Source organism: Anguilla anguilla, chromosome 4 (assembly GCF_013347855.1).
Source record: "Anguilla anguilla isolate fAngAng1 chromosome 4, fAngAng1.pri, whole genome shotgun sequence".
In the NCBI taxonomy this organism is placed as follows: domain Eukaryota; kingdom Metazoa; phylum Chordata; class Actinopteri; order Anguilliformes; family Anguillidae; genus Anguilla; species Anguilla anguilla.
In genome coordinates this window covers 26,641,076-26,665,666 of record NC_049204.1, presented here as the reverse complement: position 1 = coordinate 26,665,666, position 24,591 = coordinate 26,641,076, and the positions used below count along the sequence as shown (strand labels likewise).

The following is a 24,591-nucleotide window of genomic DNA, read 5'->3' as shown; positions in this document are numbered from 1 at the left end:
AGCAGAGTGTAGTAGAGAGGGCACAAGGATGGTGGAATATATCATTATATCCTCATACATTATTTGAGGAAAGGGTCTCCTCCTGCCCACACATGGCCTGTCCAGACAATAGACACTGCTGAAGATACATGGCAATGGCCCTGGGAGACATGGGCCACAGGAAAAAAAAACAGATCAATCTTTGGAATATAAAAGGTATGCACAATTTCTGAAGCACAACCAATGCACTTCACATTTCTGAGAGGGTCCACTTTTCAGAGCGTGTTATTCAATAAAGTAACCTCGTTTAGCAAATCAGCTCTTGGTCCACTGGCACACAATGTTCCAGATACAGTTTGCATCAGGTGTGGATTTGGTAGATGACTGAGGCTATGTCTGGCAAGGGCAGAGCAAAATAAGTCTGTTAGCAACGTATTACAAAGTCTATCTGAGTTCTGATTGAATCAGACACCCCAAGCTACAATGGCTCAGCATGCTCCTCTCATTCTGCCACAAGCAGTGAAAGACACTGACAGTGAAAAAGTTAACTTTCTCACTTTCTCAGTATCTAGCTTGTGTGCCACTGAGCACACAAAAACCAAAACAGTAAACAGAGCTAAGCGGTTTCAGTCAGTGCAGTTTAACAACAGGCAATCTGCTTTTTAAAGCTGTGTTTAACAAATGCTCTGTATGTTATATTGCCATAACAGGCTTTTATAACACTGACGTAAACAGTCAAATCAAGTTTCAAACATAGGCAAATGTTTTTATAAATCAAAACATAGTTACTCATTCTTAGTCAGAACTGCAGAGTACAAAATGCATTAACTCAACCACCACCCTTATTTAAGAGACACTGAAGTCAATTAGAAACTGAAAAAACTATTTTATAGTGTAACTGTCCAATCTGCCTGTATTTCTTGATCGAGTCAATTTTTTTTCGAATTTGAAAAACGTAGTTAGTTTAAGCGCAAATATTTAGTAAAGTCGTGGATATAGCATTTGGCATCGCTCTGGGCAGTCTAGTGTTGAGAGAAACTCTGGCTCGCTATCTCTCTGCAGGTCTGTATGCGTGTGCCTAATTGAAAAACGTGGTGCTGACTTCTGAGGAAATTGCTTCAAAGAGATAGGAAATAAGATCTGAATCCAAATAATACTGGGCAAATTCGGGAGGAGAAAATTTGGGGAGAAAACTTTATTTAAATATTTGAATATATTTCTAATATGGTATTTGCACTCGGGACCATCCCTACTGCATACTAATGAAATATTAAAACTTGAGATAAATCTGGCAGGTGCTGAATTTCTGTACATATTTCAACAAATGGTGAAAGTGTTGTCTATTCCGGCATCAAAAAGCTATTTCTAGATTTGCCCCCCTCTGCACTGTTATCTGGAAACAGAGTTAATGTAGCATTCAATACATAGCATCATTACACTTAATACCATTAAAGCAATGAGCATCAGAGATTCACCCCAGAGGGGGGGGGGCATGTACTGGTGACAAAGAAATCTATGATGAATGGCTTCAAGAATTGAAGATGACAGTGAGTCACTAAGTCAGTATACGACTAGGGATATCTGGGGAGCTTTTCTACCACAACACGTTTGCATATGACACAAGAGCCGCCGGGGTCGTAAAGACTCAGGGAGGAAAATGAAGAGGCGTGCAGACAGAGTGCCACGCACGGCTCTCAGAGGTGTGGTTGCGGTTACTGATGGAGACTGAATTAGGGCATTTAAGGCAGAGTCGCCGCTAAAGTGCAGTGATCAACACCAACAGCCAAATGAGCTCCATCGCCCTGAGCGAAAAATGAAATGCCCAGGAATTTCAGGGCCAAGCCTCCAGGAAATGGCCAGCAGAGCAGCAATGACATTCATGGGACTGGGGCGGAGAGGAGTGGGATGGGTGCAAATGGTTCTGCAAGCCCAGTGAGGTAAAAGACTTTCTTAGGTACCAGTTTGCCCCGCTATCCTCGTCAGCCTGTTTATTAGAGGCAACAAGAGCCCTGTTGACGGGTCCTCCGCCCACCGCGATGTGCGACATCACAGAAAAGCTCGCAGGCCTTTGTCACCACCCCCCACCACCTGCCAAGAATGAGCCAAGCCGATGGTTGGCTGACCTGCGGATCTTGCCGGAGCTGGAACGGCTAATTCATGAATCCGCCGGCGCTGTCACTGTGCTTCTCCGCTCCTGACAGCCCCGCTAAATAGCGTGCTCCACTTTTCTCTCACCCTCCCTCTCTTCTCTCTCCTACTCTTTCACTCTAACACTGCTCTGTATTAATATTCACTGCAGGCCTGCAGACAGGAGCAGCACAAACAGGACTGTGAACTGGGGGTGTGTATCCAGTGCCCCCCCTCCCCACATAAAGCGCTGATGCGCTCCCATTTACAAAACCAGCTAAATAAAAAAATGCTGCTTTTAGTACCCAGAAATTCCTTGCTGCTCTGCCCTCGCGTGAAATGAGGTGAAATGTTGATTTCTTAACAATCTTGAGATGTTGCTTTTTGATATATCACCTCTCTTAGAAGTCACTAATGGAGCTACACTGACCACAGTCTTCACAGCTTTCAGAATAAATGTACAGACATCTGCTGTGTGATGGGAGATAAGAGAAAGGCTGTTTGTTTAGTGGTGTGGGAAATACCCCAAACCCCCCAAAATGATCTGGAAATGATTTTATTTAGAGACGCAGACTGAAACTGTTCCAATCTGCCAGCTTGGACATGGAACTGCTTTTTATGAGCATAATGATCTAAAAGCTTTGGGCTGTTTGCATGCAAGTCCAATTGAAATAATTTCATTGGTGCACAAACAACTAGGATGCAAGATTCTTCTGAAATAGAAATAAAATGCATTTCATGTTCTAAGCTGCAGGATGCCTCTTCAATATTCCAGCAGGCAATTCAGGAAACTAATCACGTGGCATTTAAATGGCGCCCCATTAATCGATTAATACATTGTCTACAACTACATTTATTGTCTCTGACTACATTTATTCATAAAACCTTAAACTTTTTACATCACCTAATGTACATTAGGGCTATACACCACATACGTAGCACTGGTTAGTCTTTACAAGGCCCAGGGATCCATTGACCAATATAGCTCTTTCCACAACTGTCTGACACTGTTTCTGCAGAAGCAACAAATGACAAAGGAGACAAGAGCCGGAAAACTACTGAAAAAGCCAAAAAGTTTTTAACAACAGCAGCCTGGAGAAAGAGGGCCCCGTCCCTAAACCAATTACACTTCCACAGCCCCAATGTGACAGGTTTACAAATGAGCCATTCTGAGGCAGCCTCTCTTCCTAAGCACAGTAAAGCCCCTGCCCTCCATTGGAAGTTGTGCACAACCGCACTGCATTTCCTGTTTATTTCAGGGTGGATGCTTCCCGCCACCCTTGACCTACTGTCGAATAATAAGACGTGGGGCCTTGAGTTGCAAGCTTGAATGCAGTGGGTTCACAGGGTTACAGGATCTGCGTACGGCCTCACGTCTGTGTGCGCTCCAGAGCTAGACAGACGGGTCTTAACGGCTGAAGACTAACACGCATCACAAAAGGACCTGACTGCTAGTTCTACACATTCTTCCCCACAACTGTTTTCTGAATCCTCCCTTACAGTGCCTGAGACTCCAGGTACCTGACATATATAGATCTACAACACATAAGCGATAATCTAACTTCAAGAGACACTTTCTTTAGGGTAACGTAAAGTCTGTGTTAGAGGTATATTAGTGGACTGGTTTGTCAGCTCCTATTTGGCTAAGCCCTTCTATCTAATTGACTGAATTAGGTTATACCAAGAAGATAATCTGGAGCGGTTACTTCCAGTTGAAGGTACAGCGGATGTCTATACTCAGAGACACAGTTCCACTGGCCAGCCATCGCTGTATACCCGAGGTAAACTGGAGGAATTTTGACATCAAATCGCCTATGTATGACAGCAGTTTTACCCTAAGGCCAAGCAAATAAGCTTTTATGCTCATCCGGTGTACCATACATTTTCATAGACACACTCAACTTGCATACAATCTTACCTAAAGCACCACTTGGAATGTCAAGTGAAACCCCCGCAATATGAGAGCATGAAAAATAACAGGAAGGTTTGCTTTCACAATGAGTGACAAAATTATATTTTTTATTTTTTATTGTCCTCTATTTAGTTCTGCAATGTGAAAAGCAAGTGTGTTGGGATGTGCCACCCTCAGCAAGTGGTTAAGCTGTTTAGTTTAAATAAAATCTAAAAGAATATGCATGACTTATATTCTGACATCAATAAACATAATTGCTTCAATCAGAAGTCAATCTTCTCTTTCCTAGCACATATTGCAATTCATGATCCCAATTCAACAAAAGCAGAAGTAGCAATTACAATCATAACCAATCATATATGCCATAGTTCATATCACGTCTGGATATGAATCACAGTGAAATTTGAATGAACAGCATAAAACAACAACAGTTCAGTTTCAGTTTCATTTCCAAGCCTGATAATTGATGCAATTATTGTAATGAGTATTCAGTCAAGCAACTGTTGGAAAACATGCAGCTATGTATGCAATATAAATAATAACTAAGGGAACATGATCATGCTTAAAATACATATTTAACTGCAATGCTTTATGCTGGATTGGCATGATATATTACTATGGTCACTAGAGGAACAAGAAAAATAACAAGCAACCGTGTTTTATCCTGCATTATACTTATACAACACATGCTTAAATCACTCATTTACAGTATTTACAAAACACAGGTGAGTGTAGGCAGTATCAAACAAGGGATGAGCCCAGAAGATATTCCAGAGTCAGCAGAACTTGAGAGTGAGGTTCAATGATATGAAAGGCAAAACTCTGTGTTGGGCTTCATTATAATCTAACGCAGACAGCAAAGACAGGTCACCAGTGTAGTGTGTCATCTGACTAACCCGAGACAAGGCCTTGCTCTGACCTCCCTCTAACCAGAACACATCCACCTCATTCAAAACCTGCACCACACAGAGACTGCATTGCAAGATAATTGTGTCTGACTGCACCACTGAGGCAGTTTTTAAGCTCATCACAGCTGCTCATCCCAACCATTTCAGTTAGTCGCCTTCTGGTAAGAACAGTTGCGCGATGCTCATCTTTCCCTTTGAGGATACCCACTGAATAAACAGACACAGAAGGCAATCAGAACGGATTAAACGCTGGTCCATCTCACCTGATCTACAGTATGTGTCTTATATGAGATATATCACAATTAAAGGCTTGTTTAAGTATTTTTTTTTGGTGATATGCTTTAAAAATACAACAAGCTAAATTGTCCCTGTACGCATGAAAGGCATGTTCTTGACAGGAGCTACGTCTTTCCTTTCAGGCAGTGAGTTAAATGCACCATTGGGAAAAGCAAAAAATGCTATCTGTAAACTCGCCTTCGTCTACACATAGAGGACGAGAGAACTGTGCAGACTCCAATTACCCGAAAATAAAGAATGCTGATTTACAAAGCTCGTAAGAAATAAAGGGAAAACGCTAAATTGTAAACACCACATAGTTCTACTGAGGAAACAAGTAATGGAGACGGGGACTCAAGGTATTACACCCATAAGTCCCTCATGGGTCTATTTGCATTCAATGTATTTTTTACAGTGAAACTTTCAATAAATCTGGTCACACAATATACCATTTGAAAGTATTAAAACTCACAGTTATACCTCTATAAACCATTTACAATGACAATGTTTTAGGAACAATGGTTCCTTATTTTGCAAGGGGGAAAAACAGGCTTGGGGGGTCCTCAACTTCTACATGTTTTGGAAATCGACAGATGACACAAATCACAGAAAAGTTGGTATTCTTAACACAGCAAGGGTCGAGTGGACAAAATATATAGCCTCAAAAACAAGTTAACCAGGAGAAACCCCAAAAGAATGTCCAGTGTTTACTTCCAGAGTAAATTTTCTGGAGGAATTATCATTGTTGTCCGTTTTGCTGTTGACTAAACACAGACAGTACAGTTTGGATGTGAACCAGGATTTGTCCAACACTGTGGCTGTGGCTCCATTGTGTTTCGAAGCTGTGCAGGTACAGCCACAAGCATCTGTATCCACTCAACAAACAATTATCTTTTAGGCGATAAAAAAACTTCCACTTTGTTTGAGATTCTTTTATTTTGTTGCAGTAAGGTAACATTTTTTCTGACTCTTGGAAAACCAACTCCCAACAGTTACCTTTCGGAAGGAAGCAGGATTATGTTTCTAGTCAAAAGGGTTCAAAAGGGTTCATTTTTGGTATGTCAATTTCAGGCTTGTGTTAAAAAAAGGGGCACTACAGAAGGGGGCACTTGAAGTCCCAGAGGGTGGTCCATAGTTAGCCACTGGGTGGTCCCTTACTCAGGGAGATACATAGAGCATTAATTCAACTCATCATGAATGAAAATGTACCAGAGTAAAATGCACTCTATCAGAGTCTTTTAAAATACAATTTTACTGCGTGGTATTTCAGTCAGCAGAGTACTCTCCACTTCACTGTGCAACAGCAGCTCTGCCTGGAACCTGCCTGCCCTGTCTCTGGCGGCCCTCAGCCATAATGGCTGTGCAGCTCAGCTTTTGGACCACAGAGTGAAAAGAGGCAGAGGCTAGCTTCAGCATGCTCATGCTAGTCTACCCTCTCTTAGGCTGACAAGCTGAGGATGCTTTAGCAATGAGACAGCCCGCAAATAATATTGGGCATTTCAGATTTATAGGAAAATAAATGGATGGATTAAAAAACAGATAAATCGCAAAGATCCTCCCAGAATTCCACCAGCGGTGTCTGTTTTTGGAATTTGTTCTCTTGATGAATGTGAAGAGCTTAACCCCTGGCAAGAGGGGTAGTGTGTGGTAGCATTAGTTGGCACCCTCTTACCAAACCTTTGGCAGGAACACAGTGTCCCTGGCCAAGTGAGCCAGATAGGGCAGTAACAGTTAATTCTAGCCTTTCCTTCAAAGAAAAAGGCAAGAACTTCAATAATAATAAGCTTAACATTTTAGTGGCAGAGCTTGGTCCTTGTTTATTACTTTCTAAATTAAGAATTACACCAAATTTGATTAGATTTCATTGTCTACTTTTAAGACTACTGGTTTTAGATTGAATGAACAAATACTTTGAAACATGGGCATTATAGTATAGAAAGGGTTATCTATTTTCAGGGACCAAAAACTTGGTTGATCCCAAAAATCTGTTTCCATTTCTGTCAGGCATGAGAAGACAATCTCCCCACATTTTTTTTCTGGCAATCAGCAACTGCTAGCAACAAAACTGTTAGTAACCAAAAAGTGAGCTCCATAATGTTTCAACCAAAGACATATTTTTCTTGATTTGGCTCTGTACTCCACAATTTTAGATTTTTAATCAAACAATTCACATTGTGCAGATTCTCAGCTTTTATTTAAGGGTATATTTATACACTTTGGTTTCTCCATGTAACAATGCACTTTTTATACATAGCTCCCTGTTTCAGGGCATTATAATATTTGGGACATGTTAATGTTATGTAAATGAATGTTGTCAAGTTTAGTACTTTGTCACATATCCTTTACAATGACTGCTTGAAGTCATAGACATCTCTGACCCATAGACATCACCAGGTGCTGAGTACCTTCTCTGCTCCTGCTTGTTTTAGGACTAGCTACGTTATGTTCTCTGCAGCATGCATGTTCTGTTGGATTCAGAAAGTGTGAATGACTTGGCCAGACAAGGATTTTCCAGTTTTTCCAGCTTTGAAAAATGTCTTTGTTGCTTTTGTAGTATGTTAAGGATCAGTGTCTTGCTGTAGGATGAAGCGCCATCCAATGAATTTGGAGGTATTTGCTAAAACTCGAGCAGATATAATGCTTCTATACACTTCAGAATTCCTTCTGGTACTACAAAGTGATCCAGTACCTGTGGTAACCATTCATGCCCAAACCACAACACCCCCACCACGTTTCACAGATGAGGGGGGTGTTTTGGATCTGGGGCAGTTCCTTTCGGCCTCCACATGTTGCTCTTGCCATTACTCTGATTCTTGGTCTCATCTGTCCACAAGACCTTCTTTCTGTAACCTGGTCATCCTATTTTTGCGACAAACTAGTGGTTTGTATCTTACAGTATAGCCTTTGTAGTTCTGTTAATGAAGTCTTCTACATACAGTAGTCACTGACATATCCACGCCAGCCTCCTGAAGAGTGTTTTTGTCATGATCAGTCAGACTGTAGAGGTCTTTCTTGGCCTACCACATCCTTTGCAATTACTGAGTTCAGCAGCACTCTTTTTTTATTTCTCAGCCTCATAAAGGCTTCTTTGATTTTCATTGGCACAACTCTGGTCCTCATGCTGACAAACATCAATAACAGACTTCAAAGGCTATCAAAAGCCTAGATTCAAGACTAGACACTGAAAGCCCTCTTAAAGCTCTCCTGCACGAAGGAAGCAATTGAACACACCTGACTAATCAGAAGCACTTGTGAAACCATTTGTCCCAAACACTATGGTGCCCTGAAAAGGGGGCTATGTATAAAAACTGCTGTAATTTTGACATAGTGAAACCAAAGTGTATAAAAAATGCAATTAAATAAAAGCTGAGAATATACACTTTAAGTATATGTAGCCTAATTTTTCCATTAGAAATATAAAATCGGAGCCAACTCAAGAAAATAATTTTTTGTTCCAAACATTATAGAGCTCAATGCACATATGGACATACACATAGTTCACAGATACAGTGTGAATTTCACACAAAAGCTAGTGGATGAATTCAGCAACAGTGCCAAAGGTCCTTTCAACAATGGCAAGACATGTACTGCAATAGAGAAGAAATCAATCCCCAAAAATTCCTAGTAGAGTTAATAGGTACCAGCTTTCTTTTAATACAGCAGAGAGTAACTATTCAAATAAAAAAAGACAAAGGTCATCATTCTTAGCAAAGGTATTGCATTAGATTAGGGGCCTGCGAAAGGACACTAAGATTAGCTCCTTGCAATTAGTTATGGGCCTTAATACTATGTCTCTTGCTCAGAAATGTAACATCACTCTGTCTCCCAATGCATCTTAGGTCATTTAGAAATAGATGGCAGCATGGTCTTTAATAAAGTCCTGCCAGTCCATTGCCACTTCATTCTACAAAAAGGATATGCACATAAATCCACTTTAAAAAAATCCAGACAATCAGCACATGACAAATTGCTCCCAAAATTGGTTGCAATTGTCCTTCAAACCAATAAATGAACCTTTTCTTTAAGTTGACAAGTGACTTTCTGGTAGTTGGCTATATGAACTACATCACAGGGAGAACATCACATTTCATGGTGTTTCTTTAGCTCAGCTGTGAGAAAAGAAACATACCTGATGCTAAAGCCAACGTATCCACCTTCGGAAATAACTCATCCAGAAATAGCCTCTTTGTGAGGGTAAATGGTCCACCAGTAAAACAGCAGCACTTTGTGCAAATGATACTTGAGTTATTTCAGCCAAACCATATTCCACATCATACTTTATCATCTGCCTCTGCATCTCTCTCTCTCTCTCTCTCTCTCTCTCTCTCTCTCTTTCTCTCAGAATGTACAGCTACATTCCTCCTCATAATCTCACGTGGTAGCTCCCTGGTGCCCAAATGTAAGTGATAGCACATTATTATAGATTAAGGTTGTAAACTTTCAGAGGGCTTTTTAATGTAAATCTGAATCTCTGCAGGTGGATTTTGCATGTTTAATTCCGCATATGGATATATCTATTAGCAAATGTGATTAAAGTTAAATTCAGCCGGCATTCAATTCTGAGCAGCCTGGGGGGGGGGGGGGGGGGCGATCTGGAAGACAGACAAGAGGTGCACGGGGAGTTTTTTGGTGGCTGCCTGAACAGGAAGAGAGCTGAGGGAACATTCCTTGGAGGAGTACAGACTCCAGCAAAGAAATGTATTATTCACATCCCTCCCCTTCCCTAGCCGGGCTTAGTGGAGGCCATTTGATGTTTAATATGCAGGGTGGCAGTTGGGGAGGGGGGGGGGCGGGGGGGGGGGAGGTCCTTAGGAAGGAAATTATCTGTGTTCCCCTGAATATATTTAAATTACCCCCACCCGATGGTAATTTGTGCCTTGTAGCAAAGGCACGGGCCAGAGCGGGGACAAGCTCTGCCACGTCGAGTGTCTGTGCGTGTGTGTGTGAGGACAGACCAAGAGCACCTGCTTGAGCCCACTCCTCATCCCAGCATGAGGCTGTGTGTGTGCGGAGTCACGCCTCCTCTCTCTAAGAGCACATGCACTCACTCCTGCATGAATGCAAGGGGAGGAACTAGTGTTTTTATGTGACTGTGAAACACATGCATAATATACATGAGTTTTGTTTTCTTTTAGAATCCACTGGTTTCCCTTTGGTTACTGGCTCACAGAGCACATTTAGAGAGGGATAATATTTGTACTATTATGTTGATGTAGATTTTTCATCTAATTTTACTGCACACTTTATTTTAAAAATACATATTAACTGTAATTGCTTACGTATTCGCTAATGTATACTAACATTAATATTAACATAGTCTTAAGGCATTCTCATTCAAATGAAAGATGGAGTGAGCCTGGAGTATTTTAAATATGTATTCAATAGAAATATGGAGAAGGAGAAACCTAATATGCAATTCTAAATCTAATTTCTCAGATGAAAAATTTGAGGCTGTGTCCTGTTCATGTGAATAGTCAGAACTGTGTAGCAGATAATTGAATACCGCTCTAAATACAAGAAGGAAATGAATAATCGTCAGAGCTCAGTGTAATATTGCTGTAATATATACAGTTCTTGTTTCCTAGTTCAGCTCAGCGACATGATGGTTTGCAAGTGCAAGGCACCTCCCCACTGACCTAAACCAGTTCTAGAAATGCAATGTTTTAAATGTTAACTGTTTTAATAAAATAAAAACAGCCAAATGTGGTTTTAGTATTTTTTTCAAAAGGCAGAAAAAGGTTTCTCATCACATAGACTTAATTTGATTGAGCAAATGAGACCAAGCAAATCTATGGATATAAGTGAATACAAAAAGTGTGCTTATTAATATTATTTTTACAAATTAACATAGTTAATTTGCCTGTATTATGCTTCTGTCCACAAATATCAGACACACGCCTACAAGCATCTGGACCATAAAGCTTATCTGAGCGCCTGTGCATTTCTGGACCCTACAGAAACTCACTGATTGAAGAATCAGCAGGCCGCATTGACTGTAATGCGTTATATTTTTTCGGAGCTGCTGAAGGGTTAAAGGGAGGTAACGCAGGCTAACAGGGACAGTGTGAGGGCACAGCAACATGCCTTCCGGCAGGTTCCACATATACTGAGCTGATGAATTTTCAGTCAAAGAAATTAAAAAAGAAATCACAAAAGGGAACAGGAAATAATATCCCTGTGAGGGGGAGAGTAAAAAATACAACCTTCAGCAAAACCGTTTGAGACATTCATAATTGAAGTGACATTACAAATGAATATCGGCTACTGCACAGCAGTGTGGGCTTTGGGAGGGGGGTTGTGGGTGTTGAGAGGGGCTGGGGATGCAGCAAAGATGTACTTCCACAAAGGCGAGATAAATTAAAATTAAAGAGGAGAAATTTAAGATTTCATATAATTTTAGCATGTGCAGTGAGGCCTCTACAGCACCTATCACACAGAGACGAACCTTTCCCTTTTATCACAGATACTGGCTCCAGAACAGTCACACAGTTCTGAAATAAACAGAACGGCCATGTACTGCTCAATGTATTTGAGGTCAAAGACACTGAAACCTACACTGCTAGCTGAAATTGGCTAAATGCAATAATACAATTAATTAATTGTAATAAAACAGAGTAAAAGTAATATAATACAATAGTAAATAAAGTAAAAGGAACTTGTATCTTTCTCCAAGGCACTGTGGATCACAGTGATGTTTATTATTAATATGCAGTCACAGTGATCCTGTGAAAGGGCAAATGTATGATGCATAATATCTGCTTATCAGGGGAACGGGCGAAAATCAATAGCAGTTTGGGTCTCAGAAAGAGGAAATCAATAATGTTTTTATGATTCTGATACTGAATGTGGGAATATGCTCTAGACTGCCATCCTGAGTGTTCTCCTGGCCTATCACTCTGATGAAAGAACACGTCGTCTCACAGACGTCGGAGATGAAATTATTACTACAAACAGACACATGTTTCCCGGGCTTTCAAAGTGTCAGTGCTGCCCTACCTTTATGAGACTGGAAAGCCTTTTCCCCCCTGTCTCAGTGCCTGGAAAATTGATCAAGGCGATGTCACCACAGGAGACGGTGCCTTTGAAGATTCGACACAAGATACGCCCACAAAGACAAAGACAGGTCCATCTGCCAGGTGGTACGCCACAAAAAATACCCCACCTTCTGCTTTGCACCATGTCTCGGTGCATACGTGAGCAGCCCATCCACAAAGCAGATGGAGGCAGACAGGGCTCCCCTCTCTCTGCGGCACAGCCGGGGCCTCGGCGGTCACACCTACCTGCCGCACACTGCTCCTCGTCCGCGCCGTTCTCGCAGTCCCTCTCGCCGTCGCATCGCCATGACAACGAGACACACTTACTGGCGTGGCCCCCGCAGTCAAACTTCTCGGGCGGGCACGTCTGCCGACCTGGAGCAGAGGGGAGGGCACACTTAACCAGCATCCTGTGGACACCATACAGCACAAACAAAACCTTTTCCAGGCGACTCCAACCTGACACATGGACGCTGGACATTTTCGATGCGGAGAAACTTTTATCAGCTCAAGCTACTGTTCTTATTTCCATGCCTACAGGTTTCTTCAATGGAACAGGTGCATAATACATCAAATGCAGGCTCACACCCACACCCCCCCTCACAATCCATTCAAGTTTGAGATGTGGGAATAGATCCTAGATTACAATGCATTTACAATGCATTTGATGTGAAATGCAGCCCATCAATTATACATCTCTGCTTTCCACAGCCTGCCAATGAGTCTAAAAATCAATACTGCTGGTATGATCTTTTGATATTTACAGCATCATAACCCAATGAAAACCTGCTCATTTCACCAATCCCGAGCTGCCCAAATCACCATGAAGGGGCTGCCCCTTGAGTCACGGCAGCTGAAGCATGGCCTTCTCCGCCGGGCTCTTTCAGCACAAATATTTCAGAGAATCATTTCAGCGCAGACGTGACCTCTTACCTGAAGCGGAACATGAAATATTTCTGGTCGGACATAAAAATAAAATAAATCCTCAGTCCTATTTCTGCTATGGCTTCCTCATCCATACCATTGAATAGCCGTCTACTATTTCTCAGCTCTGCGTTCAATCTGCAAGCTGACAATGGGGTGGAGGGAGTGCTGTGTGTAGGGCGGGGTGTGAGCTGTCCTGACTGCTGCCACATGTACTGGTGAAGCTTCATCTCCTCCAGCTCGTCCTCTGCATTTCATATCCCACTCTGAGGAAGGTGCCCCCACAACAATGGCTACAGTCTGTGTCCCGCCTCTCTCCCCTGAGAAAGGCTGCAGTCTTTTCTTTATTTAGCATCCTCCTGCCCACACAGAATGACCTGCATGACCTCATCACCCCTAGAGACTCAGGAGACCAGTATCTGGAGACTCGCAGAAACACTAAATGAATGTAATTTGTAAATAAATTTAATATGGATATAATTTGTTCCTTTCTGTACTGGAACATGATGAAGGCTTGTGGTGAGCTGCTCTAGAGCTACTGTAGGAATGACCCAGAACGAGAAGGGAGGGCTGCTATATAGAGTGTGAGAGAGTACACACTCCATCACAAACTGCCATTCATTGTTCAAAACAACAGAGATGAAGCAGAACAGTGCAAAACACAGACGGTACCAAAGTTCAGGTGTATTTTTGCATTGGTTATTAAGCAATCAACCAATAATCAATGAATATTATCAGGGAATGGGTGGGCTTTGTGACCGGCCCATCTGCCCTGCTTTTATTGAGTGTTACGGGATGCCCCCCTGGTCTCTGCGGTTCTCTGTGCCATCTCTCATTAAGCACCCATCTGCTGCACTGTTTGTAAGGTGAACTTTTTAAAAAGCCGTGCTGACCGAACAAAAGCTACCAGTCTGTCACGGATTCTTTGCAGAATAGGTACTGGAGACAGATCAGCACGCGCTGGTGCTGAAGGGATGACATTTCCCAGCGAGAAAAAAGGATAATGAAAGGTGCTGAAAAGGTTGCCTCATAGAAGTCCATTGAAGCCTCCCCGCCTGAGCATGAATTCTGTCTCAGTTTCTTGTTGCAATTTTCCCTACCAGAGTACCGCCAAAAAGCTGCCAATAAACCTGTCAATATGTCTAGCTTTGATGTCCTTCCAGTGTCTGACGACTTTCACTTATCTATTCTCGCTCGGAATCCGATTGCATCATCCATGCCCCACACGCGGTTGACCTTGCCAGGGACTAATAAGTGAACAGAACTCAAGAGTGGGTCTGCAATGTTAGACGTATATACAGTACATATGTACACAGACAGTTAAAAAGTACCTGATAGGTACTGTAGCTGGACAGTGAAAGAAAGTGTGCTCACTAAACCAAGAGGGAGCACTGAGTGTGAAATGTCAACCTCAGAATCCGTCCCACACGGGCTTGGAGGACCCGACATCTTCTGGTTCAGTATTTTGACTAGAGCAGTAGAGATATGCAGTTCCCCTGATAGAGCACATGTCGCTAGAAGCAGCATGTCACTGGGTAGCTGGCCAGTTAAGATAAAGGATATTAAAGAAATTCTACACGATTCCGTGATTAGCACTATTTTGTCCCCACAACCGGACTCCGAACCAGTATCTTTCTGATTGACAGGCAGACAGTGTGAGTGTCGTAGCCGGTGTTCATGCAGTACAAGTGGCTGGGTCAGTGAGAACGGATGGCATCCTGCCTAGCTCTGGCTCGGTTCCCGTGGAGCTTCCACCTTACTGCACATGACCTACATGAGAGTTGCAGGATCCAGGCCAGCTGTGCCCATGTACCTCTCACAGTCTGTCCCATGCAGACTGCAGACACACTGATAAACACACACACGAACACACACACTGGCACACACAGGCACACAGAGACACACACACTAAAAATCTCTCTCTCTCACACACACACACACACACAGGCACACACAGACACACACACACACACACACTAAAAATCTCACACACACACACAGACACACACAGCCACAGAAACAGACACATACACACACACACACACACACACGCACACAGGCACGCACACACATTTATTGAGCTGGAACCTGAAGTGTATTCCTTTTCCATCGTGATATTATACAGGACATGATACAGCAATTCAAATAGTAGCTTTTATTTAGAATGGTTTGAGCAGAATTCTGAGTGCACTACATAGGTAGCTCCCTGGGCTTGATCCTCCAATAGTAGATTCAAATTATGTGATGCCTTTACCTCAGGGGATGGAGTCAGGGGCATTTGCATTGCTGTGAGGGGAGCTTATTTCAACGTTCGGAGCCAGATTGATGACAGTACAGGTTAGGCGGCGGCTTGGTTGAGAGCTGGTGGAGAGCTCAGGAACGTGATGTCATCAGCTGGGCAAGCACGCTTTGCTATTCTCTCCTCGTCCACAGAGAGGGTGGCCTTGATGAGCCGGGAAAGGCCATCCTTATGCTAACACGTTTTAGATTAACTGCCCTCCTAATTACATCTCACAGACAGAGCAAGAGTCACACTTCACAGGCAGGCCTCTGTGGTTCTTCATAAAAGAACCGAGGAATGATTGATTCTCTAATCCCATAACTCTGATCTGGAAAGTAAAGCTGGTCAATTTGCTGCACAGCTCATGTATGAGGGGCCTCCATCTGATTGTAATTCTTGCACTATGTACCATTGGAGTAAAAGCCCTAATGTTTCCTTAAGCTTGCACAAGGCAGAATATGTTAGGATACTGTAGGGGCTAGCCCATTTCCTATGAAGGGACAGCGAGGAAAAAAAACAGCTACTTGCTAGACTATGCAATCTTCAACTGACCTTCATAGAAATATATACAAACGCATCAATGCACATAATCATTAAAAAAAAATGAGCACCGTAAAAAATAAACTCTTATTAAAGGATAGGGATTGGGATTGGGAGAAGGGATTGTTCAATTTCGGTTCTTTTAGATTTCTGTGCCACATTCAACATGGTAGACCATGATATCGTTTTAAATTGCCTTAGTGCAGGAGTTTTCGATACTACATTGAGTTTGACTCCAGTCTATCTGGTCTCACATTCTGTGCGTCTCCTACTCAGTGTATGTCCTCAACAGCAGTTCCCCACGGGTCCACATTAGAACCCATCTTAATGTCCTAATGCTGGACCATGTTATTTAAAAACACCATTTCCCTTTTCAGCTCTATATAGATAATACACAATTTTTCATACACCAGGATTTACCTGATGACTCAATTAAACTTTTATTAACTGCTTGAGTGTCTAACTAATACTACTAATACTGTAGTTAGGTGTTCCAAAACTTTCCACAACTTAACTTTTGAAAGACTAAGTCTTTGTTCTCACAGTAAGCTGTTCTGTAACCAAGTAATCTAGTCCCAAATATCAAAAACATTTAAGAACTTTGGTGTTACTTAGAACTTTGGTGTTACTTTTGACCCAGATTTTGGATTTGAGAAACTTTTTTTCTTTTTTTACCAAGGCATACTGCTTTCAGCTCAAAAACTGTCCAAATCAAGCAGTTTTGATCTTTCGGTGATAGAGAGAAAGCTATGTTGTTGATAGACAGAACACCATATTTGCCTGTTCTTGTACCTTGCAAGGCTCTGAATTTAGATCTAAATCAACTGGTCTTACAGCACGAAGCTCAGTAGTTGGGCTTTTAAACAAAACTAAAAAGACATCCCATATGACTCCACTTTCCCTTCCCACACTGGCTTCCAGGTATACCAATGCATAGGCTCCTTAACTAAGCAATGCTTTACCTGAGCTAGAATCTCTATAGCACTGTATATTTTACATATATAAGTATATTATATATTCATGTTTAATATGTCATGTTTTAATTTTTATACACTACACTGCCTTTTTAACCATTTCTGTATTTCTTAGAAAATACACTGGGTACACTGTATAAAATGAATGAATTAATAATAGATATTATCATCAGAAATAGATCAATCATAAAAGAAGTGACTAAGACAACATGGCAGCTGGCTTCAAAAGCAGTATGCTTAAACAAGCCAAAACATCCATTGATGCCATGTAGGTCACATAAATCCCCATCAAGCCCAGATATATTAAATTAATCATATGTCAACCCACTGTACCCGAAATATTAGCCAAGAGATGTAGACAATAAACATAATTCAGGGTCCAGAAGTGGTGGAATTTACATTTTGGCTCACCATAAGTCAGTTAATCCCCAAATGAAGAAATAAACTGTGCTGCTGTTTTCAAAGCAACGACACCAATCAATTAAAATGCAGAGTAATGTGCTAATAATACATAGACGATGGCTCTGCATTAACATAATTGAATTTAGGCTGTAACCTGGGGAATATGATGAATATAACAGTGGAGACCTGTCTACAAGAATTACTAACTTTTATCACACTCCGAATGACATGCAGCAAAATGAGGGGCAGCACAGTAAGTCACACCAAGGAAACACAAGACTTTTGCTCCTCTCCAGAAGCTTTCCCCACCGCTGAGTCTTTCAGCGCACTAAGCTGTCTCTCAGAGCAATTTCCTTGACAAAGGGGGCTGGGATCAGAGCTGGCCAGGCACAAGAGGCGCGAGAGAGGGTGTCAGGGGCCGGTAATAAGTGTGCCTTCCCCACCCAGCCGGAATTGCACAAACTCTCAAATAATGCAAGGCAGAATAAGATTTACTGCTTCATTAGGCTACGCTAACATAAACACACCCACCACGCTGAATAATAAATCAGCTCAAAGACGGGATGGAGGATTCCCGCTCGTGATCCCCTGCCTGGGAGAAGAAACAGGGGTCAAATCCAGGTCACAGACGCTGGAATATCAATGAGACGACCCAGGGCTTAAGACGGAGTACCGGGGGCAGCTGGTCAACCCGAGGGCCGTCACACTCGAACCTGCAAATGATCCCCAAATCCCGACATGGTCTGTCTATCCCACACTCCCGCACGCAGACAGCAATCAAACACATAAACATCACAGCCGCACACATGGCTGGATTCCCCGTGCCAAAAGTCGATAAACTCACACAAGCTTTAATTACCTGTTCCTCTGAGCTTACAGCAAATCTCCCAAGATTCGAAGTCAGTCTTTCGTAGAATGTTCAATTCAAAAACATGCCGAGGTAGACATAAAATCCTCATTGTAAAGAGAAACAGACAAATGTGCCTGCAGAATGCTTTTCAAAACTCCTTCAGAATCTCATTGCTGCAACTCTTTGAGGATATTTTCCACGTAAAACATTTTGATCATATAATAAATCCTTTTTTAATGAAAGGATTAGTGGTTAAAGGAATTATATATCTGCCAGTGCACTCAGCAGCAGTAGGAGAAAGGGCAACATTGCACACTATGTACCGGTAGTTTTGAGATTTCAATTTTTTCAGCCGACACTACTAGCTTGAAAGATAAGAAAAACAGACAGCTCGTCGAAACATGGAGCAAAAAAATATTATAACTGTTAAGATCAATGGCCCACTGCCTTTTAATTTAATGGTATCTACAGTATGTTTTTCATAATTCCTTTTATGTGCTATGCTGTATCTTGTGGTGAGCTTTACGTGCAGTATGTGGATCAAATACATGAAATCATTTCAGTGTACTGTAACTGTCCCCATTTCCTGCTTCCTGTGACACAGTATTATGAATAAGGGTTAAATCGAGTTTTTCATGCCAATGGCCATCTAACCAGCTATTCATCTTCCTCTCTGATGCCATGGGTCAGCTTTATTTGAAATCCACCAAAATGAGAAATATTCTACACGCCATGTAATTTGTAGTGGAACATCATTAATATATTTATTACACATATTCATTGTGTGAATCTCTGCATTAACCTCCAACGGAAAGTGGAGCGTGACATTAAGGAACGACGATACGTAAAACGCAGCAAATGCTATTCTGCCCTACAGAATGCTTTGGATTAACTGAGTTTAGTGCATTACATGAACAACTTTTAATTATGAGGAAAGAGCACTACTCTCCCGGGTTTAAGAAGCATTTCCTAGTGCCACCGTGCTATGGGATGCACACTCTTTGAAGGCTGCATGAGTCATCCTGGCCTAGTATCCCATTTACTGTAATTATGCATCTCCTCACAGATTAAATCACCGCGTAGACAAACGTATTCAGATGTTGCTTTGTTATTTACTAATTTGTTGCATTATGCAGTCTTTGTGGTAACTGAAATAACAGCACTTTATAGAGAAAATTCTGCCGCCATCTCTTCTTTTAAATCAATTGATGAAAGCTCACCACATGACAAATTAAGACATCAAATAGGGGGCAAGCCTCAATTTGTGCCTTAATTTGGTACAGGAGATGTGACAGGGCGGTGTTTCCTTAATACCAATTTAATTATATTTTTAATCAAGGTTCCTTATGATAATCACATTCCAATGACTTGCCTGGTGTTTATTAATATGTAGCTGTCACTGTATAGAGGGTGGGTAGTGACCAATGACAGAGAAATAGCAACACTGCAAGGTCTTCCTTCCCGTTTCCGAGGGAAAAATAAATGGCTCAGTCTGTAGCCATAAGGAATGTTAGGGCAGAGGATGCTTTGTATGGGCAGGGAGAGTTCTGCCTCTCTCGTGTCACTGAGGGAGGGTGGAAAAGTGCTAAATCGCTGGCACAGTGGACCATTAATTTAGCAGGGATTCAGAGAATCTGTCATATAGCCAGGCGAGAGGCACCGTGTCCCACCACCAGTCACTGATTTCAGGAAATTGCCACTTTGTCAGAATCCTCCTTTTTAGGATTGTTTTTAGAGTGACGATGGATGTGCTGAGCATAAAAAAGAGACTTGTACCTGGTTAACATTTCCGTGTCATCATTAAACATTGCTGGTGTCAGAGGTCTCATATGAGTAATACACAGCACACTGAACCAATAAGGAAAGCTTAGAGAACACTGAGAAGGCAGTTTTGATGAACAGCAATTTTTGGTATACATGATACACCTACATGCTCATACATGTCACATAATTCCTCATTTGCATACTGACACCATGACTCACATCACAGATGTCACATCTTATAGCGCATGCCATTTAACACATCTAACAGACATAACACCATGACTAATGAAACATAAAGCAGAAATATCGCTTGTCTGCCATAGTTATCCAGACTTAAGTGTCGAGCCCTGTGGGAGTGAGCAGGCTCAGACTTGACAGGGTAGGGAAGGCCAACTCCCTCTCACTATGGATGAAGATTGGGAAAATACCCTCACACTGTGCCCATTGGAGTATAGCGCACTGATGGCACATGCTTAGTGCACGACTCACACCAGGGGGCACTGGGTGTGTTCATGTTTTAAAATAACTCATGAAATATATTAAAATGGTACTCTGCGCAACACAATATGAAAAATTCTGCTTTAGTTTATAAACTGATACCAAGCACTTAAAAGGCGGATTGCCTGTTATTAAAAGGATATTACACTTTAGAACAACATTTTGTAAGGCCTACTCCATTGTATTTCCATTGTGTGAATACTAGTAACATCAGCTGCCCCTGCTGACCGTTGACAGAATTGCCATTCATCCCAGTTGTCAGGCTCCCAATTCATGTCCATGCATTTTTGGAACCTCGTCAAAATTTACCTTAGTTAAAATAACAAAACATTTAGCTGGATCTTCTTTTTCATTTGCAAGGCATTAAAGTATTGAAAACACATCATATATCAAAATAAACAGATACCTTTTGACCTTAGTATGCTCTTTTATCTATTATTTTAACTAAGTGATGTATCCATGGACACAATAACAAATTCTATTGGTCAAAATCACATGCGTGTGCGTAACTAGTAAACAAACAGTTTGACCTTTTGACGGTTTGCTGGCTAAAAGCTACAATAACAAATGGACATGGAAGAGTTGATTTTAGGACCGGATGATGAAGAATGTCTTACTTATAGAGTCGGGGGCTATCAATGTGAACCCGAATGGTTAGAGGAGGAGCTTAGAGAAGGAGAGGCACAAGCCGTAACTGCTCCACCTCAGCGTTCAGACTCCCCTGATCGCCCCACTGTCCCTCGTAACACGGGGCTCTGCAACATCCACCTGACTTCCGAAGGCTTTCCAATCCAAAAACTTCTTAAAGTTTGGCTTCGTTCTGTTGGCTTCCTCACAAAACTTCTGGAGGTGACATTAATCACTAGCCGGGTTACGTGTTAAATAATTTATAAGTTGCGTGCGTGCAGAATCGATGTGGTGCCCCAGAACAAGGCTGCCTTCTCAGTGGGCTTCTGACCAGGCCCAGCGCTGCCAGGACAGGCAGAACGGGCGCAGCGGATTCTCGGCCAGCATCCATTATCTCTCGCTCCGGGGAAGGGAGCTGTGTGACACCACCCCACCGTGGCCAGTAAAAGCCATCTATTGTGCTGTCAATGTCAGTAATAATTAGAGTAATTAAATCTTAAAAGAGGCAAAATAGTGATTAATGACGGGGATTCCATGTCAAGTGCTGTATATGCAGAAGCCTGTGAAAATGATGCTATATTGGGTAATTATGCATGATTGTCCATGATTTCTTTAGAAAAAAGAAAAAAGAAAAAGAAAAAAACATTGCAGCAATCTTAAGACATTATTTTCCAGGTCACAGTTTCAGGGACTGTTCAATTTTTCAGAGATCAATACTGTCAGCAAAATGACACGTGATACCAAATATGGAGCAGTAATTGTAACACAAAAATGTCAGCGTTAGTAGGGCCCAGTCAGTTACACAGAATATCCAAACAGTACCAAGTCCAATATCCAAGTCCAATATTGTGTTTCTGTGATTTCTTTTCACATTTCATTTTTCCCGTTGAATAAATCATCCTAATTATTCATCCAGTACTTCTACCGCAATTAATTGTGTACATGTTCACAGGCCTTTTGTCTTTGTAAACCAAAAGATGTATCAATGTATTGATATGGAGTCCACAGATACATATATGAAGCGTTTAGCATCATAATCTATACAACCTGTGGCCTACAGTCGGCTACATCTCAAGATACACATTTTTTACCCAAATTAAATGTCAGTTGTTAGGTTCATCTCCACGCTGCTAACGAAAGATAGAAAGAGCACAAAACCAAATGCGTGGGTGCTCCATGCTGTTCTTTAACAAATATGAGTACTGTATCATCAACTATTTATGAGAACTATAGAACTGAACACCAGAGATATATAGAGAAGCTGACAAGCAGAATAAATGTTAGTACTGTCTGTGGAGAGGTAGTGGCACCACAGGGCACAAAATAAAATATTTAAACTTTCAGGTACAGCCAATTACAGAAAATTGAGAAGTTATTTCCATAGCAACCAAGCAAGACTGTACACGCGTGACCCTTAACAGCAGAAGTGTAAATAGTTATTCTCGGAGAGGCCAATGCTTTTAGGCCCATATCAGCAGGGAATTTTCTTTTGATTTACCTGGAGATTAAGCAGCTCAAATGTGTGCTCACAGTTTTCTAGAGCTGTAAAAATAGTAATTTGTTAAAAGCTGGTAATTACTTGCAATAGGCATCAGTAATAATCCAACCCATGTCTAGCAGTCACTATTGCTGTTTGAAGTGCATCCACTTGCCCTTGCCACGATTTAGTCAATTCTGTCAATCTGTCCGAATAATTCTGTGTGAAGGTTTGTTCATTTTATTGCATTTGCTCCATAATTGAGCAGGTACCTTGGCATTAAAAATGCAATCAGTGAACACTGATGGACACTATCTGAGGCATTACTCACACTATAAAAATAAAAAACCACACACGAAGTTGTTTACTCAACATCGAAAACTTCAATATTTCACTCAGTCCCAAAAGGTTTCCTCACAGTCTGACTGTCATATTTCTTTTAATTAAACCTGGATATATTCTGTAATTCAGACAAGCCTGAATTAGATTGAGTCTCTCCAGGCATGTTCGGAAGAGGAAAAAAAAGAATTTTTGCTAGAACTCACACGGGGGCTGTGTGAGCTGCTGAACTCCTCTTGCAGAATCAGCTCCTGAATGGTGTGAAGGAAACCAGCCTTGATAGAAAATAAATTAAAATTCTGGTGCTAATGGCTTGGCTGAGCTGTAATCGGGCAACACTGACACTCGAGGTGTATTCAGGAGTCTCGAGCAGGTGTCTGGGGGCAGGTCTGGGGGTGGAACCTCGATGTGCAGTTCAGCAGTTTGCCCACATGGGAAATTACTCCAGTAACCTCAGCTTCAAGCATGAAATTGAACCCGTTCTGCACATCTGACTGAAACCTTCCGTCATAATCTAAATAATTAACTAGCAAAACTACTGCGGTCTGTAATAATAGCTGATTTTCATTTCGCGTTTTAAGTTTGCACAACTGCAAAAAAACAAACACTGGACCTGAAGAATTGAAAGATGAACTGAATCAGACTCACTGAAAACCGAGGTGATGTTCTTGAGTTAGGACCAGTGTTCAGTAAATATGAGATATACATCTGACTGAGAGAATGGGAATTCCTGGGAAATGTAACATTACATAGTTTAAACGAGTTCACGCTGCAGAAGATTGCACATCATGCACAAGTACAACCCATCAAAACAAGCTTGACAGCATAACATGGCTCAGAGTACAAAGGAGATAAAGTGGAGGATGGGCGGTAAAAATAAAATTCCATGGCAACGAGTGTTTGGAACATACTGTCCTTGTGTGTTGAGGACACGTCCTGGAGAAGGAGATCCTTCAATCATTGAATGGCGCTGACTAATGGGCGGGGTGAGAAGAATTCTTTATTATTTTTGTCGAGGTGCCCTGAGGCTCTGATTGTCCAGTAGAGAAGCCCTTATCGCTCAGGGTACCGGGTAGTGGGTACTGTTCCAGGGTCGGTGAATGTCTCAACGGAACTGTTGGGCCCCCCCTGCCCCAGAGGAGTTCTCAACTGTCAATCTGAATCAGTGTCCTGACTGCCACTGCCTCCAGCCCAGCCCAGCCCAGCTCCCCGCCCCCAGTCACACGTAGCCTCTCGCGTCTCCGTCACACCCGCCCAGCAAGTCTGGCGCCAGGGCGAGTTCAATCAGGACAGCCCCTGCTAAAGCCATTTCAGCTGAGGCACACACATAAACACGGCCTGAAATCCACACGTAAGCATGTGAAAACATTTCTCATTTCACACTGAAATGTATAGCCCTAATTATCAAAACTCCTGACCCACTGGAAACTCTGAAGTCTAGACTTAATCTGATTTTTAGAGTCTTTCAGGGTCAAACATTGATTCCTTTGGAGGGTAATTGATCTCTTCAGAGGCATCGTTTAGCTGACTGTGCTACTGTGGGAAGAGGGGGTAAAATGTCCCGTTTAAAGGTATTGGAGGGGAAACATGGAGAGTTAATTGCAGACTAATCAAGATAGAGAAAGCCATGGCATCTGTCTGGACAAAGACTGAGTAGAAAAACCAGCCCATACATAAGT

The 24,591-nt window shown here is 41.9% G+C and overlaps 1 protein-coding gene across 4 annotated transcripts in view; it reads right to left on the bottom strand.

Annotated features, from left to right (window-relative positions):
- The window catches only part of lrp8 (low density lipoprotein receptor-related protein 8, apolipoprotein e receptor), a 114,453-nt gene that overhangs the window by 29,869 nt on the left and 59,993 nt on the right, over positions 1-24,591 (bottom strand). For all 4 annotated transcript variants that reach the window (XM_035413702.1, XM_035413703.1, XM_035413699.1 and 1 more), the window contains exon 4: positions 12,483-12,611. In XM_035413702.1, the coding sequence (XP_035269593.1) occupies positions 12,483-12,611 (129 nt within the window). The remainder of the gene's footprint in view (positions 1-12,482; positions 12,612-24,591) is intronic.